At 40.5% G+C, this 18,870-nt stretch overlaps 1 protein-coding gene across 2 annotated transcripts in view; it reads right to left on the bottom strand.

Annotated features, from left to right (window-relative positions):
* plcg1 (phospholipase C, gamma 1) overlaps window positions 1-12,572 on the bottom strand; it is a 109,152-nt gene extending 96,580 nt beyond the window's left edge. The window contains exons 1-2 of one of the 2 annotated variants that reach the window (XM_034172594.1): window positions 12,361-12,572; window positions 8,022-8,311 (exon numbers count right to left, since the gene is read on the bottom strand). In XM_034172594.1, coding sequence (XP_034028485.1) covers window positions 8,022-8,238 — 217 coding nt within the window. In that variant the 5' untranslated portion in view covers window positions 8,239-8,311; window positions 12,361-12,572. The remainder of the gene's footprint in view (window positions 1-8,021; window positions 8,312-12,360) is intronic. The other variant, XM_034172593.1, reaches the window with a different exon arrangement.
* Window positions 12,573-18,870: the final 6,298 nt, after the last annotated feature.

Genomic DNA, 18,870 nt, shown 5'->3' with positions numbered 1-18,870 from the left:
TTATGTCTGTAAGACAATCCTGCAGTTTAGCTAATTGGTGTGTGTCCTCTGGTTTCATGGATAGATAAGCTGGGTATCATCTGTGTAACAATGAAATTTAAGCAATACCGTCTAATAATACTGCCTAAGGGAAGCATGTATAAAGTGAATAAAACTGGTCCTAGCACAGAACCTTGTGGAACTCCATAATTAACTTTAGTCTGTGAAGAAGATTCCCCATTTACATGAACAAACTGTAATCTATTAGACAAATATGATTCAAACCACGGCAGCGCAGTGCCTTTAATACCTATGACATGTTCTAATCTCTGTAATAAAATTTTATGGTCAACAGTATCAAAAGCAGCACTGAGGTCCAACAGAACAAGCACAGAGATAAGTCCACTGTCCGAAGCCATAAGAAGATCATTTGTAACCTTCACTAATGCTGTTTCTGTACTATGATGAATTCTAAAACCTGACTGAACCTCTTCAAATAGACCATTCCTCTGCAGGTGATCAGTTAGCTGTTTTACAACTACCCTCTCAAGAATCTTTGAGAGAAAAGGAAGGTTGGAGATTGGCCTATAATTAGCTAAGATAGCTGGGTCAAGAGATGGCTTTTTAAGTAATGGTTTAATTACTGCCACCTTAAAAGCCTGTGGTACATAGCCAACTAACAAAGATAAGTTGATCATATTTAAGATTGAAGCATTAAATAATGGTAGGACTTCCTTGAGCAGCCTGGCAGGAATGGGGTCTAATAAACATGTTGATGGTTTGGATGAAGTAACTAATGAAAATAACTCAGACAGAACAATCGGAGAGAAAGAGTCTAACCAAATACCGGCATCACTGAAAGCAGCCAAAGATAACGATACATCTTTGGGATGGTTATGATGAGGTGGTCGTGAATCATGATTTTTTTTTCGTATATAAGTCACACCACACTACAAGTTGCAGGACCTCTTCAACAAGTAAATAAACAGGACTCATACTCTGGAAAATACGGTAGTAATCTTATCAAAGAAACATGCAGGGTGTGATGTCAATTTGGGATAGGGTAAAGGCAAAAAAAGGTGAAAAGGTGCAAAAAAAAAAAATACTAATACAAAGCACATTAAGCAGTATAACTAAAGTATTAAAAAGCTGGGTTATATAAGCAGTAATAAGCACATAAATGTATCTATATCATGATATGCAAATATCAGACGTCCAGTGTATGGTATTGTATCACATAGAGCCCTATCCTTGACTAACACACAACCGTTCCACATGTTAATCCATATTGGCTTCAAACAGTTTGAGTTAAAAAGTTATGACCTGTAGCCAAGATCAAAGGTGATGTCATGTGACCAATAAAAAGGTGCCATATGATTTCACATTATTGTTTAAGAGTAAAGCCCCCATCACACATAGCAAGAAGTTGCCGGAGCCACGCCCGACACAGCAAATATTGCCATAATCTGACGCAGTCAGGAGGAAAAGAGGCGTGGCCCCAGCTCTGTCAGAACACAGGCAGACTGCCTCGTCCACACCTGTCAGATCGCATCCAAAGCGTATGTAGATGACACAGACTCGTGTCAGATGTCCATAAATGGCGCTGCAGACTGCCCGATGTCCAAATGTCTTTATGGCAAACAGACCAGAGCGCTGTGTTCCTCCCTTTGTACAGGACCTGTACTGGACATCAAATAACAACCAACGTATGGACCGGACTCACGCCATGTGTGTCCATTCATGTGGTCACCCACAGTCCGATCCAATCACTCCTTCGCTCGTCCTTTTTCCCAGGCTCACTGACCTCACGTGTGTGTGTGTTTTCATAATAAGCCGCTACGTGTGCGCACACGTGTGCGCGCTTGTGCTGAACTGTTACTGGACAGTTTTACTGCCAGCTAAACTTCGCTGCATGTGCGCACAGCGAACCTTTGTAGACAGTCAAAGGACACCTTTGCTCAAATGTTTGCAGTGAGCTTTCTCTCTATACTGTCAGACGCAGCCTTTTCGAGCAAACTTTAATTTCTTACCCCCCACACCGCAAATCTACATCGTGATATCGGGTTGGATTATCCCACTGGAATTATTTATGACATTGTTGTTTCCAGCATTCCACCACAGCTGTGTGGTCGTGACGCAATGTGCTGCAAAATGCTCCTGGAGGTGAGATTCATGTTCATATGTTTTCATGGCGAAATAGTTTACGTCGTATGTCCGACAGAATTAAATATGATCCAGCAATAATTTGTATAATACAGCGGTGAGATCTGTTCAGCTCTGAGCCTCTGACGTGATGTGTGATAGCGTGTGAACCTGCCCGCCAGCCGCTGTGGTGTCGCAGATCTGATGGGCACAATATTGCACATAATTATGTCAGCCGTGGGGAGGAATATTATCTGTACTGTAAAGTCTATTATGGATATAACAGCCTGTCCAGATCTGCCATACATTGACCCGCAGTGGAGACAGTGCTTTCGGTTTGTTCGCGCTGTGTTCACATCACCTGCATATGGATGGCTGGGTGCCACATACATATCAACGATCGACGGTTGCTTTGCACTCGGGGGGTGGAGGTGGACATTATAAGTGGATAAGTGGCATGTCATGCCAGAAGGCTTTGACATGCCCGATCCATCTCGAGGTTCCCTCATATGTGCACAAATCATTTTCGGATCCTGTTTATCCCACCTTCAGAATATGTAAATTGCGGTTAGATGGTCCTCAGATAACACATGGACCGCCATCAGATAGGTGTCCCATTTCGATGGCGCGCAGAGAGTTAAGAACATGTGCGTCACACTCGGGCCGCCAGCCGTTTTTGACCAACTGCGTCGGCTTCCACAGATGGCTGTCAGAACATTATGAAACTGAAATCCAACACCATTTGGATGTGCGCCAATTCATAAGTCCGCCGCCACTCTGCGTGATTCGGCTATGTGTGACGAAGGTATAACCATTGGTATATCTCCAACCTCTAACCAATTCCTTGAAATATTCATTCTAAATATAACCTATACAAATGCATTTGACCACACCTTTGACCTTGAGCTGCGACCTTGACTTTTAACAGATTTTCATCAAGTTAAACCTATTTTTTCCTTGGCTAACCCTCAATCATTCCATCAGGTTTGGTCCAAATTGGACTGTAGCACTTGGAGTTATATGGTCATATACAGACCGTCACACTGGACCCATAACAATACCCGCATGTGCGCTACCACTGTGCACGGGGGTAACAGCATGATATCTATTTGGATTAGGGCTGCAGCTATCGATTATTTTAGTAATCGAGTATTCCATAGATTATTCTGGCGATTGAGCAAGTAAACGGATAAAAAGTACTTTTGCGTTTTTAAACATCAATAGTCCAGGGCTCTCCCTAAGCAATGGCACAATGTCACTGCGCCACAGTGTTGGCATTTTGCTGAAAAGGCGATGGGATGTGGCTTTCTGTTTTGTTTTCTCCAACTTGTAAAATGTAACCATTTTTAAGTTTTTTTTTTTTTTTTTTTTTTTATAAAGATTGGTGGACTGGGTACCTGTGTGTTTTTGTTTTTATCCATTTCTCTGCAATTCAGCTGGAGGTTGAACATGCAAGCCTCGCAGTCAGTTTTTTTTATTATTATTTTATTTAAGTTACCGTGTTTGTGAAGTGTTGTGTGAGCCCAAAAAAGCAAAAATTAAAAAGTCAAACACTCAGTGTGAGTCTGAGGGAAACACAGAAGAAAGAGTGGCCGGGGACAGAGCTGTGACTCGCCTGGTCTGAGAGCCCCTCACACTAGGCAGAGAGCAGCCGGCCGCCGGATCAATAGTCCCTCCCCACGTAGAGCAGACCGTGTGTTTTTTAAAAATAGACAAACACACTGCTTCGCTTTAAATGCACAGTAAGTCTATTTCAGATGATCAGCGTGGACCATTGTTCTCTTAAAAGGCTTTATTTTACTCTATGTGTCACGTTGGAAAGCTGTAGCTATCGTTGCTAATTTGATTAGCTGTTATGCTCCAGTCTTCTTCAGTTTTTTTTCTGTGGACGTTGTAGCGCCACACACAGGCCTGGCATATGTACTACAACGTTAAACGAAGCTTCGAGGCACAGAATTTTCCTCGAACATTTTTTGTAATCGAATTATTCGAGTTACTCGACTAATCATTTCAGCCCTAATTTGGATGTCTCTCAAAGAGGGCCGAAACATACTTTTTTTGGAGGGCGGGGGAGTAGTATATTTTTGGAACTTATTTTTACAAATTTAGCCCTGCAATAGACTGGCCTCCTGTCCAGGGTGTACTCCGCCTGACACCCTATGATTAGGGATGGGGCCGATGCAATATCGGTATCGGGTTCCGATACCAATGTAATTTAAGGATCGGACATTTCCGATAGAACCTGCGGAGTTCTCCGATCCAAGAGCCACATCTGTCTGTGGTTCTGCTAAAACGTCTTGCTAGCTGCTCTACTAGTTGGTTGCAAACTGTGGAAGGGATTTCCTGAATGGAGGCAAGTCTCAATGAGACGTGAAGTAATGAGACACACCTCCGTTCAGGAAATCCCTTCAACAGTTTTCAGCCAGCTAGCAAGCAAGCATTAAGCAGCACTGTCTGTGGCTGTATTTTACACTATAAATACCACAAAGCAAGACAGCAACGTGCAATGTTTGTAAAGCCACTGTACCAAGAGACAGAAGCTCCATTGCGACCTATAATACTGCAAACTTAATAAAACATTTGATAAAGCTTTACATTAAGAGCACAAGGATTTTTTAACCAGGACCAGAAAGAAACCGGAAGAGTGCAACGATAACCCAGACTGACTCCAAATATGAGTAAATTAAGTACTTTTATTTATTTTTTGGTGGTTTCCTGTCACATTTTGAAAATGCGCTCCTTATTTAAAATGGTACATGTACTCAGGGCGGGTGTGCCATATGGTTTTCAAGAGATGAAACTTCCGCCACTGACCCAACAATGGCCCTGCATGTACATGTATACCATTAATCAGATTTATTTTGTTCTTTTACATTTGCATGCGTTTCATCATTCTAAAGAGCTAATATCTTGGACAGAAAGACAGAGAGAGGGAGAGATACAAAGAGAGAGGGAGGGAGAGGGAGAGAGAGAGAGAGAGAGAGAGAGAGAGAGACAGAGAGAGAGAGAGAAGGACGGAGGGCGAGACAGCGAGAGATGAAGAGAGGCAGAGAAGTCGCTGTCTTTTCTCTATAAAGTCTAGACCTGCTGTTTCTATTTTCTCCACTTCAAAAGAAATTCAACTTATGAACTGAAATCATGTAAACCAGGTTTTTCTGATTATCGGATGAAGTCCATGTAAACGGAAGACATCAGACTATTAGTTATCTGATGACTAACAATCTGATTATTATGGTCATGTAAACGTGCTCCGCTACAGGGAGCTCAACTCGGCGGGGGAGCTCATCTCCCGTGATCTGGCTGTGAAAAAATAATCAAGCGCACCTGATTATTTACAGGAGTGCCCCAAAAATAGCTGTTTTGAGGATGGAGCGCATTTCCGCATTTCCAAGATGTCACAAGACACCACCAAAAAAATAAATAAAAGTATTTATTTCTTTCACCAAAACATCAAATCTAGGCTTGCATCCTATGGCCCGGGCACATGGCATACAACGATTCCTAAATGAAGGGAAAAAAAGTAAAAAGTCACAAATCGTCAAAAAAAGGTGGTCGAATGAGCTTTTGACTTTTCCCATCACAGAATAGCCTGCGAATCAAGACAGCAAAAGGAACGAAAGAGGAACAAAACAAAACCAAAGCTAACATTGATCTCAAAGCTTTAAATGAAACACGCCTTAAGCCACTGCTGGGGCAGTGTGTGTCTGCATCCTGCTCTGCATTCCAGGACTCGGCGGTGGGATGGAGCTCTGTAGCGCCTGAGTCCTGGAGAAGCTGCAAACAGAAGCGCGAGCCGACGCACTGTGGAGATCTGTGCGCACGTCGGTGGATCCAACTGCTATGGTTGCTGGTCTAGAACAACAGAGAGATCATCTCCTTCATCATCATCTACGTTAATCGTTGCTCTTCCTCCATAGCCCCCCTATCTCAAGGCGTTCCCCAAGGTTCAGTGCTTGGTCCTCTCCTCTTCATTCTCTACATTCTCCCTCTCGGAAGTATCATCCGTCATCGTGGTCTCCACTTCCACTGTTATGCTGATGACATACAACTTTACATTTCTACCACATCCATAAACCCTAACATTCACTCCACCCTCACCCACTGCCTGTCTGACTTAAAAACCTGGATGCAACACAGTTTCTTGAAATTAAACACTGACATAACAGACATCATCATCATCGGCCCTAAAAACAGCACAAAATCAACCAATTTTTCACTCTGTTTTGACAACACTACGCTCAACCCATCCCCCCTTGTCCATAATTTTGGAATTCTTCTCGACCCGACCCTCTCATTTGATCCACACATTAAACAAATAACCCGGATTGCATTTTTTCATCTGAAAAATATCGCACGTCTCCGTTCATCCCTCACTTTCTCTGCTGCTGAAACCCTCATACATGCTTTTATCACATCCAGAATTGACTATTGCAATAGCATCCTCTATGGTTCACCTTCTAAAATACTCAACAAACTACAGTATATACAAAACTCTGCTGCCCGTCTCCTCACCCACACCCGCACTCGAGAACACATCACCCCCGTCCTACAAAACCTCCATTGGCTCCCCATCACTCAACGCATCCACTTCAAAATCCTCCTGATCACTTTCAAAGCCCTCCATAACCTGGCCCCCACATACCTCACTGACCTCCTCCACTGCCACACTCCATCACGCTCTCTCCGCTCCTCCGACACAAACCTTTTGTCCTTTCCCTGTAGGACCAGGCTCTGAACCTGGGGAGATAGAGCCTTCTCCATTGCTGCCCCTACCCTCTGGAACTCTCTGCCCCAACCACTCCGTTCTTGCCCTGACCTCCCTTCCTTCAAGAAAGAACTCAAAACCCACCTGTTTAAGATAGCTTTTAATGTATAGCCTTGATTTTTAATGTGTTTTCTCTTATAGTTTTTATCTTTTTTTCTCTTGGTTGTAAAGCGTCTTTGAGTGTCTAGAAAAGCGCTATACAAATAAAATGTATTATTATTATTATTATCATCAGAATCCTCAGGTGTCCTCAACATTCACAAGACACCTCATTTTTACAAAACAAAAACAAAAAAAAGGCTGCTGTATCACTGTATCACCTTACTAAGCCATATATATTGATTTATAACAGAAAACTGTCAAAAGGGGGAATAAAAATAAGTGTAAAGATGATTGAATATATCAGAGCAGTAAATTGATCAGTCTGTGTGGACACCGCGCATTGACTCCCTGTGTGCGGTTATTTCCACCAGCTGCAGCTGATCCACATCTACCTTCCAGGACAGCTGTTATATCATCATCTGAATCATCTACCTGGTGCCACATGTACAGAAGGGCTGGATTGTCATTCCTACACTCATATTGTTATATTTAATCAAAAATAATAAGCGCACACAGGAGGCGATCGCTGTTGCTGCTGCGTTCACATATGGTCGGAAATTACATGACTTTTTTGTTGTTTCAAATTCAGCACTTGCTTGTGGCAGGACCGTGGTTTTCATTTTATTTTTGGTAAAATAATTCATTGTATCCACACAAAAGATTAATTCTGGCATATATAAGGTGCCTGAGCCCAGTGAAGCTGACCCCCCACCCAGATAAAAAAAATGCAAGCAAACAGGCTGTTTGCCTAAAGGTACATGAACACAGCGACAGCAGCAGTGGTTACAACTCGGCATCTGCACTGTGTGAAAACATTCAGCTGGTTGAACGAAGACAAACTAAACATTAATGTTATAAAACATAAGCAAACGATAAGAAACCGGCAAGAACGACAGCAAAACGAAATACGGACGAATTGAGGTTTCCGGCGGCATTCGTTCAAATTTTTTTTGCACAGTTACCTTGTAATTAAAGCCATCACTGAGATGAATCAGTATGCATGTGTGTCTGTGTGTGTGTGCACACGACTCACTCTCTCCTTCTATTTTGTCTGTGCCACGAGTCCAGATAATTGTCCTGGTCTCCAGCTTGACATGAAATGTCCTTCTCTCTGGCCGCTGGGACTTCTTTGAGTAAAAAAGTGTCAACACCGTGCCCAGCTCCAGATCTCGGTAGAGGTTGTTCATCTCCGTGTCGTTGTCCATCCAAAGAACAGGTCCATTGGAAAAGAAGCCCGAGGTCCCAGCCATGTTGACTTCCCCTGTTTGTTATCCACTTCCTTTCAGAACAATCTGCTCAGTCCAGGCCTGGACGGGGAGATACCTACAGAAAGAGAGGAGGGGGAAACCCATGAAACAACCATTCTCCCGAGACTTTTCGCGTGTCAGTCCCATACGCACGTTGTACTACAATGTCAAGAGACAGGACACACAGATTTTCATTGTGACAATCCTGAAAACTCAGGATTCATTTCATGTCATTCTATAGAATTATCACTTTACAGCATCACAAAAATCTTGTGTAGATATTAATTTAGTATAGTATTACCCAGGGAGCAAGTTTATATATATATATATATATATATATATATATATATATATATATATATATATATATATATATATATATATATATATATATATATATATATATATATATATATATATATACTCAACAAAAATATAAACGCAACACTTTTGGTTTTGCTCCCATTTTGAATGAGATGAACTCAAAGATCTAAAACTTTTTCCACATACACAATATCACCATTTCCCTCAAATATTGTTCACAAACCAGTCTAAATCTGTGATAGTGAGCACTTCTCCTTTGCTGAGGTAATCCATCCCACCTCACAGGTGTGCCATATCAAGATGCTGATTAGACACCATGATTAGTGCACAGGTGTGCCTTAGACTGTCCACAATAAAAGGCCACTCTGAAAGGTGCAGTTTTGTTTTATTGGGGGGGGGGGTGGGGGGGGGGTACCAGTCAGTATCTGGTGTGACCACCATCTGCCTCATGCAGTGCAACACATCTCCTTCGCATAGAGCTGATCAGGTTGTCAATTGTGGCCTCTGGAATGTTGGTCCACTCCTCTTCAATGGCTGTGCGAAGTTGCTGGATATTGGCAGGAACTGGTACACGCTGTCGTATACGCCGGTCCAGAGCATCCCAAACATGCTCAATGGGTGACATGTCCGGTGAGTATGCCGGCCATGCAAGAACTGGAACATTTTCAGCTTCCAAGAATTGTGTACAGATCCTTGCAACATGGGGCCGTGCATTATCCTGCTGCAACATGAGGTGATGTTCTTGGATGTATGGCACAACAATGAGCCTCAGGATCTTGTCACGGTATCTCTGTGCATTCAAAATGCCATCAATAAAATGCATCTGTGTTCTTCGTCCATAACAGACGCCTGCCCATACCATAACCCCACCGCCACCATGGGCCACTCGATCCACAACATTGACATCAGAAAACCGCTCACCCACAAGACGCCACACACACTGTCTGCCGTCTGCCCTGAACAGTGTGAACCGGGATTCATCCGTGAAGAGAACACCTCTCCAACGTGCCAAACGCCAGCGAATGTGAGCATTTGCCTACTCAAGTCGGTTACGACGACGAACTGGAGTCAGGTCGAGACCCCGATGAGGACGACGAGCATGCAGATGAGCTTCCCTGAGACGGTTTCTGACAGTTTGTGCAGAAATTCTTTGGTTATGCAAACCGATTGTTTCAGCAGCTGTCCGAGTGGCTGGTCTCAGACGATGTTGGAGGTGAACATGCTGGATGTGGAGGTCCTGGGCTGGTGTGGTTACACGTGGTCTGCGGTTGTGAGGCTGTTTGGATGTACTGCCAAATTCTCTGAAACGCCTTTGGAGACAGCCTATGTTAGAGAAATGAACATTAAATACACGAGCAACAGCTCTGGTTGACATTCCTGCTGTCAGCATGCCAACTGCACGCTCCCTTAAATCTTGCGACATCTGTGGTATTGTGCTGTGTGATAAAACTGCACCTTTCAGAGTGGCCTTTTATTGTGGGCAGTCTAAGGCACACCTGTGCACTAATCATGGTGTCTAATCAGCATCTTGATATGGCACACCTGTGAGGTGGGATGGATTATCTCAGCAAAGGAGAAGTGCTCACTATCACAGATTTAGACTGGTTTGTGAACAATATTTGAGGGAAATGGTGATATTGTGTATGTGGAAAAAGTTTTAGATCTTTGAGTTCATCTCATACAAAATGGGAGCAAAACCAAAAGTGTTGCGTTTATATTTTTGTTGAGTATATATATATATATATACACACACACACACACACACACACACACTCACAGTATATAGCTATATAGATGATATATATAGATACATACACACACATTACTGTTTTATTTATATATGTGTGTGTCTGCTTGTACACACACACACACACACACATATATATATATATATATATATATATATATATACACACACACACACACACATACAGTAATACAGTATATAGATATATAGATGATATATACAGATACATACACACACATTACTGTTTTATTTATATATGTGTGTGTGCTTGTAAACCCACACACACACACACATTATATATATATATATATATATATATATATATATATATATATCAGTACGTCAAATGTGAGCATATAGCTGTGTTTTTCTACTGACGCTATTGATTAATAGATCATCAGAAAAAAAGATACTATTTTGATAATCACTTATTCACAACAGAAAATTGGACCTAGAAAACTGGCTTTAGATTTTTGTATATATATATATATATATATATATACAAAAATCTAAAGCCAGTTTTCTAGGTCCAATTTTCTGTTGTGAATAAGTGATTATCAAAATAGTATCTTTTTTTCTGATGATCTATTAATCAATAGCGTCAGTAGAAAAACACAGCTATATGCTCACATTTGACGTACTGATATATACAGCATGAACAAACCGAATCTGAATCCCTGAATATTTGATCATTTACAAACTTAGATTCAGAATCGAAATCCAGGTAAATCCTAGTACTGTACAAAAATGTCAGGCACGAAGAAGATTCATAATGCAAAGATAGTGTAAAAATAATAAAAAGTGTCTCAACATTTAATAATTTACTAGAAGAAGTAAGTGACAGCATTAAAGACTACACACAATTTAAGCAAACTACTACTAGTTTTTACCTCAGAGGACTGAACACTGAACAAACACGATAACACATGAACACTCAATAGAGATGTGCAATATTCTTTAGTGTTAATTATATAGCTTTTAAACTTGTTATTTTTAACTTATATTGTGTCTGTTATTGATTTTATTTTATTTGTTCATTTCTCTTGGGTCTCTTAAACAGAGACCCAAGAGAAATGAGAGTGTCTACCTCAATTTCATTGTACTTTTAGGCAAGTTAATGACAGTTAATGATATGCTGATTCTACCATTTAATCTTTTAAACAGAAATATTTTGGATATACTATGCCACGGTTTGAAAAGATCATGTTGACCAAAATAATTATAAGAACCATTTTTTAATTATAATCATTATTGTTATTATAATAATTATATTATATTTTCCTTTTTATATAGTATATATTTTTTTATATATTTTTTTTTCCTTTTTAGATTTTATATTTACTTTTTAGACTTTTTATTTTTCCTTGCATTGGCTGTAAATTACCTGTTAAAACTAAACTGTTATACTACTAATGAATTAATATAAAAAAAATTATACTGACAGCAGTGAGAGGTGGAGAAAAAAAGAAAAATATATAAAATTTCTACTTCAGAGAAAATAAAGCAAGCATTTAAGCGTTACACCTATTTAACTTACTGTACACTTTTGCTGACATTACTGTCAGTAAACGTGTACTTTTATGGTCTGTGTGTGAATTGTGTAAAACGTTCAATCTTGCATCTGGATAAAATGAGCAACAGGACGTGTATGACACAAATGAGTTGTAATAATCACGTAAATAAAGCGTCAGTGTGCAAAGCCTTCGTTCAGAGTCTCTCTGAACTGATTTTGTCTTCATAAGTGTGGAGCAAAGATAAAAGGTGTTGCTCGCCGCTCTGGACGTGATTTAACCTTGGACCCGCCGTCGGCAGAACATTTAAAGTTTGTTTTTTTTAACGAGCAGCAGGCCTGGAAGCTGCTGCGGACAAACTTTTCCATTCTGTGCTCTCGGGAGGCGGCGTGGACACACACAGGCCCGCTGCTTCCAGCCCTCACAGCCTCTCAGGTAGCCTGTTCTTCACTCCCCCTCCGTCCTTGTTTTTTTTTTTTTTTTTTTTCCTGTGCCCAGTTTAAAAATAAAATATCTGCTAAACGCAGGGGGCTGCTGCCGTACCTACCGCCGAAATCACGGCCCGGCCGCTCATCTCCAGCTGCCGTTCCTCTCGTTCTCTTCTCGCTCCCCTGTCCCACCTTTCCGTGGTTAAATCATGGCGAGGCCCTGGAAAGGCGACGACGATCCTGGTGTGCTTTTTCCCCCCTGCCAGCCGTTCACAGAGAGGCGCACAGCAACGACAACCGCGGTCTGACGACGTAAGCTCAACCTGCTCTCTCACAGTCTGCCGGGGCCCTTCCGACCGACCTCCAACACCGACGCACTCAACACACTTCCGCTGTAGACCTTCACAGTAAAAGCATCGACGGTGGAAGAGGAGAGTAGGGGAGAACGGGCGTGGTTGTCACACGAATTAGCGCCATTTACACCTGGAAGTAAAATGTGGCTTGTGTCTCTACATTCACCCTATTGACGTTTCAAATCCCGCAAAACATCAGAGAGTTCGCCGCGCTGCGAGATCTCAGTAACATTGAGAACTGCACTGAGATGCTCTGATCACGCTGCACTTTAACCGCTGCACATGGACAACACCATTAACATCGCAACATAAAACTATTTTTATATTGTGCCTACAACTCTCGTGAATATATTCTCTGGGTTTATAGACGTTGTTATTACATTTGTTTTAAGTAAACATGCGAGAATCACAGGCTGTCTCTCCATTATTTTCAATGGGAGCTGCTGTGAGCTACGCTCGCTTCCTGATCAGGTCGTTCTGGGGGAAAGTGAAGTTTGCTCTTTAACGTCTTGATTATTGTTCTTTACAACACTGTTTGTCTTCTTTGTTCGAGACTAATATATATAATATGTCTGAAATTCGGTTTACGTTTATTAAATTCCACACAGATTAAACGTAGCAGACACGGATTATTTGTTATAATTGTTTTAGCAAGTTTTCAGGGTAACATGCATGTAGTTTCTTACAGACATGGGGTCAAATACTTTGCATTGTATTTAAATACAAATACAAATACTTTAGATTTTCGAATTCCAAATACAAATACAAATACTTTAGATTTTCAAATTCCAAATACAAATACTAATACTTTGCACTTTTTCAAATACAAATACTTTATATTTTGAGTATTTCAAATACAAATACAAATATTTTCTATGAACTATAAACAACAAATCAACACAAAAACTGATAAACCGGTGACAGTTTATTGTGAAAATAGCATGACCAAATACTATTGATAAGTAAAGGATTGAATGTTTTATCACAAATTCACTATTATAATATCACAGGCAATAATCAAACTATCACAATCTATATTCAACACGGTGTCACAGAGATTCCTAAGTTTGAAAAGTATTTGAAAAAAGTATTTGTAAAAGTATTTGGAAATACTTGGGATTGGCGATGTATTTGAAATACAAATACTTTGAATTCAAAATCAGAAAATACAAATACTCCGAAAAATGTATTTAAGTATTTTCAAATACAAATACTTTTGTATTTGGCCCCATGTCTGGTTTCTTATTAATGTGACGAAAAGTATAAAAAATTACATTTTTGTAGTATAATATTCATTTACAATTGCCATCATGTGGATTCTCTATGTTGTTTGACTACAGCGACTCTCTGGCACACAAGGGATTATGGGATACGTCAATAGGGCGAATGGTATCTGGATAATATGTATATGTCGCAGACATGACGAGCGAAGCTCTTCAGCATCTCACCATGTCATGTCGGTCCTTCAGATTTTTTTGAGTAAATGCTTCAATGGAGCATGAGCATAGCTAAAACCTTTCAGCTTCCCACCTTTTATTTATTTATTTATTTATTTATTTATTTATTTTTTGCCTTTCAGCTTCTACAGGAGCTCCCCCCCCCCCCCAGACCCCCCACCTTTTTAAGCATTTTTCTCTTTTTTTTGCCTACAATATGGCCAAATTATCATATTGCAATATTGTCATATCAATATGATATACAATATGAATATGATTTCACACAAAGTGCAGCAACAGTGAAAATTACACATTCTTAAACAAAACAGTAATAATACCACACTCATTTTACACTCATCATAAGGTTAGGATACAGTGTCCTCCAAAAGTATTGGAACACTTGGTATTTCATACATATGTATTATGTTGGAAAGATTAAAAAAGAAAATAAGATGATAAAATCAAACCTTTACTGTGCCTTGTGATAGAATCGCTATGATGACTGCTCCAAGATGGCGGCCGCATTTTTTGCACCTCAGCAACCAGTGCGGTGTCTACCAGAAGTGGGATGACGTCACCAGCAAGTCATTCTCAAGTCATGCATCGGCAAGTCACAAGTCCCAAGTCAAGTCTCAAGTCATAATGACCACCAACTGTTTGCAAGTTGACTTGAGACTTGACGATTCATGACTTGAGAATGACTTGACAGTGACTTCGTTCAACCTCTGGCGTCTACTCCTCTTTATAGTGTCTATGTTTGCATACCGTCGGTTAGTGGCTTTTTAAAATGGACTGCACCTATATAGCGCTTTTTTATCTGCATCAGACGCTCAAAGCACTTTACAATTATGCCTCACATTCACCCGATGTCAGGGTGCTGCCATACAAGGTGCTCGCTACACACCGGGAGCAATACGGGATTAAACACTTTGCCCAAGGGCCCTTAGTGATTTTCCAGTCAGGCGGGGATTTGAACCGAGGATCTTCTGGTCTCACGCCCAACACCTTAACCACTAGACCATCACCTCATTTTTTACGATAATGTTGTCCGGTTTGTGGCTTTTTCTAGACTGGGGCTGAATTTTTGTGCCAATTCCAGTTTGTGCCTTCGTCTACCGTAGAGCAAGCGTCGCACCGCTGCACGGCGCTTCGCTCGTATGATTTTAATGCAATTGCATTCGCAAACTGGCTATCCGCATGTCATTCTATTCAGCACAGTCTTGTTTGAGGGCGGGTGATAAAGGGTTAAAATATGACACATATGACGCAGTAATCCTACATCCCGGTCAGCCCTCATATGTCCCCATCAGAAACATGGCACTTTGTTTGAGTTTTTGGGCAAATTACACAGCAAAAAAATCCACTCAACTCAACCTTTTTTTCTAAAGCACATTTAAAGCAACAGCAGTTAACCAAAGCGCTGTACATAATTAAAAAATGGGCACCAAGTTACCCCCAATTGTAAATAAATAAATTAAAAATAACAATAAAATTGCAACAGGCTATAAAACAAATAAAAGACAATAAAAGACTCCAGCCAGGTGTGTAGGCTAACACTTACTGACATAACCTCTCCCATTTGCCTTGTCTTTCCTTCTCCACTGGGAACCGAAAAAAAAACCTGCACTTTTCGCAACTGCTTCGGTGATTGCAGCCGAAATCGAAACAGTACACACACACACGCCCGTCAACCATACAGCTGGAGAACACAGTTGCAGTAAAGACATTTGTAGTTTTTAAATAAGTGTTGCAGTGAACCTTTAGTCTGCCCCTCTTTTTTGAATCTATATTCTAAACACTACAATTACAGTGCACCTGTAAAGTATTCACAGTACTTCACTTTTTCCACATTTTGTTATGTTAAAGTCTTATTCCAAAATGCAGTAAATTAATTTTTTTCCCTCAAAATTCTACTTACAACACCCCATAATGACAATATGAAAAAAATTATTTTTTTGTTTGTTCATTTGTTTGTTTGTTTTTTTTGTTGTTGTTGTTTTTTTGTTTTGTTTTTTTTTGCAAATTCATTCAAAATAAAAAATTAAGATGTTTGTTTCCGTACCCTTGGCGTCTCAAGACAATCCTGTCTTGGAGGTCTACAGACGATTCCTTTGATGTCATGCTTGGTTTATGCTCTGACATGCACTGTCAACTGTGGGACCTTATCTGAAGACAGGTGTGTGCCTTTCCAAATCATGTCCAATCAACTGAATTTACCCCAGGTGAATTCCAATTAAGCTGTAGAAACATCTCAAGAATGATCAGTGGAAACAGGATGCAACTGAGCTCAGTTTTGAGCTTCATGGTAAAGCCTGTCAATACTTATATACATGTGATTTCTTAGAGGGTTTTTTAAATATTTTTAATAAATTTGCAAAAGTCTCCAATGAACTTTTTTTTACATTGTCATTATGGGGTATTGTGTGTAGAATTTTGAGGGAAAAAATGAATTTCATCCATTTTGCAATAAGGCTGTACATAAAATGTGGAAAAAGTGAAGCACTGTGAATGCTTTCCGGATGCACTGTACACTAGTAACAATGCATCCCTGACCACCCTCAGAGGCGGTTTGGGCCAATCGGATCACAATCCATTGTCACTGAGTTTGGATATTGGATGCATTTACACGTGTCCTTTCACATGGTCGAGCACTATACAATTGCAATCCAAAAACGTGCTCCCGTGACGAAATGAGTCAAATTTTCGTGACAGAGTTTTTTTTAACTCACTATTCCTAATCCTACGCCTACCCCAACCCTAACCTTAACTATATTCTAATCCTACTCCTTCCTCCCACCCTAACCATTAGCCCCCCCCCCCCCCCCCCCCCCGCTTCACTTTTAATTTCGTGCAGCCATCATGGGATGAATTAGAATGAATTCATGCTGCTGTGATGAAAATGAGGCGCTTTTTGTCACAATATCATGAACCAATAGATTAATGTATAGTTCGTTCTGCTGAATCACGACTTGCCGTGAGACCAGGTTGAAACAGTGTATTAAAACCTTTTTGTAATCTGCATTGGTGAGCAGTTAACTACATATAATTTAGGTTATCCTCACCAAAAATTCTAAGTGAAATGTCCAAAAATGTGTGCTCAAAAAATTTATACATAGCCAATGTATTCATCAGAAAGCAGGCAATGATGACATCACTTTTCCCCAGATGTAAAATCTGCCATTGTGTTTTCCAGTGGAAATTTGCAGGAATACACATGAAATATAGTATAGTATAGAGTATATACTCGTACAGTATAGTATATAGTATATAGAAATATAGTATTTTTGTATATCACACGAACCACATCATGAGGCCATGTTGCATAATTAAACCAGTAGTTCTCAGCTGTGTATAATTATTGATGATGGGAATTTCACATTTTGATATCTTAAATTGTTTTTATGAATGTTTTCTATTATTATTATTTTTTAAGGCGCTATCTGGTTTCATACCACTAGATGTTGGACTAGCACCAGTTTCGCAGACCAAAACAAGGCTTCCTTCTTTGGCCACGCCCCTCATGTTGTCCCTCCTCCACATCAAGCCGTCGGAGTCTTTGAACAGGACAAACAGCTCTCCAGTGTCATCAACAAAAAATAATGGTTGAACAAGCAAGCCAATGTTCAAAGGAAAAAAAAATTTTGCCTGTCGAAAAAGACTTCATCCCCAAGTACAATGCAAATAAAAATCTAAATAGCTTGCATGCTTACTGTTTTTGTTGAAAGTTCTGTCACACAACTGCATCACCATTTCGCGGTAGATCAGGATCCTACCATGGAGGCACCTGCCTACCACGCCTTCCGCAGAGCCGATCCCAGCAGTTGACAGACGGGGTACACTCTGAACAGACCACTAGTCTACAGTGGGGCAAAAAAATATTTAGTCAGCCCCTGATTGTACAAGTTCTCCTACTTAGAAAGATGAGAGAGGTCTGTAATTTTCATCATAGGTACACTTCAACTATGAGAGACAAAATGAGAAAAAAAAATCCAGGAAATCACATTGTAGGATTTTTAAAGAATTTATTTGTAAATTATGGTGGAAAATAAGTATTTGGTCAATAACAAAAATTCAACTCAGTACTTTGTAGCATAATCTTTGTTGGCAATGACAAAGGTCAAACGATTCCTGTAAGTCTTCACCAGGTTTGCACACACTGTAGCTGGTGTTTTGGTCCATTCCTCCATGCAGATCTCCTCTAGAGCAGTGAGGCTTTGGGGCTGTCGCTGGGCAACATGGACTTTCAGCTCCCTCAACAAATTTTCTATGGGGTTGAGGTAGAAGATAGATAGAAGATAGAAGTTGTCGGTTGGCTTTGAGTAGGATGTTGTAGGCTGATCGGGAAGGGCGGATAGGGGTCACACACGCACCACATTCACTCATACACTACATACCTTCTGTCTTGCAAGAATAAATTGCATATATGTGTATTAATGTTCATAAATGGTTCTGCCAGTGTGGCATTTACCATTACTATATATGCAGACGGGGGGGAAAAAATCAGGTCCCTCCGTGTAGTTCTGGGATTTTTGCTCACCGTTCTCATGATCATTTTGACTCCACGGGATGACATCTTGCATGGAGCCCCAGATCGAGGGAGCACGAATTCATTCTAATTCACTCTGTGATGGCTGCACAAAATTAAAAGTGAAGCGGTGGGGGGGGGGGCTTGGGGTAGTTATGGTTAGGGTGGGGGGAAAGAGTAAGATTAGGTTATGGTTAAGGTTAGGGTCGGGGGCAGGAGTAGGGTTAGGAATAGGGAGTTAAAAAAAAAAACCGTCACGAAAATTTGACTCATTTCGTCACAAACCACTAAGTCACCATGTTGCACTTTAA

The sequence above is a fragment of the Thalassophryne amazonica genome, chromosome 6 (assembly GCF_902500255.1).
Source record: "Thalassophryne amazonica chromosome 6, fThaAma1.1, whole genome shotgun sequence".
In the NCBI taxonomy this organism is placed as follows: domain Eukaryota; kingdom Metazoa; phylum Chordata; class Actinopteri; order Batrachoidiformes; family Batrachoididae; genus Thalassophryne; species Thalassophryne amazonica.
This window is presented reverse-complemented; position numbering and strand designations above follow the sequence as displayed.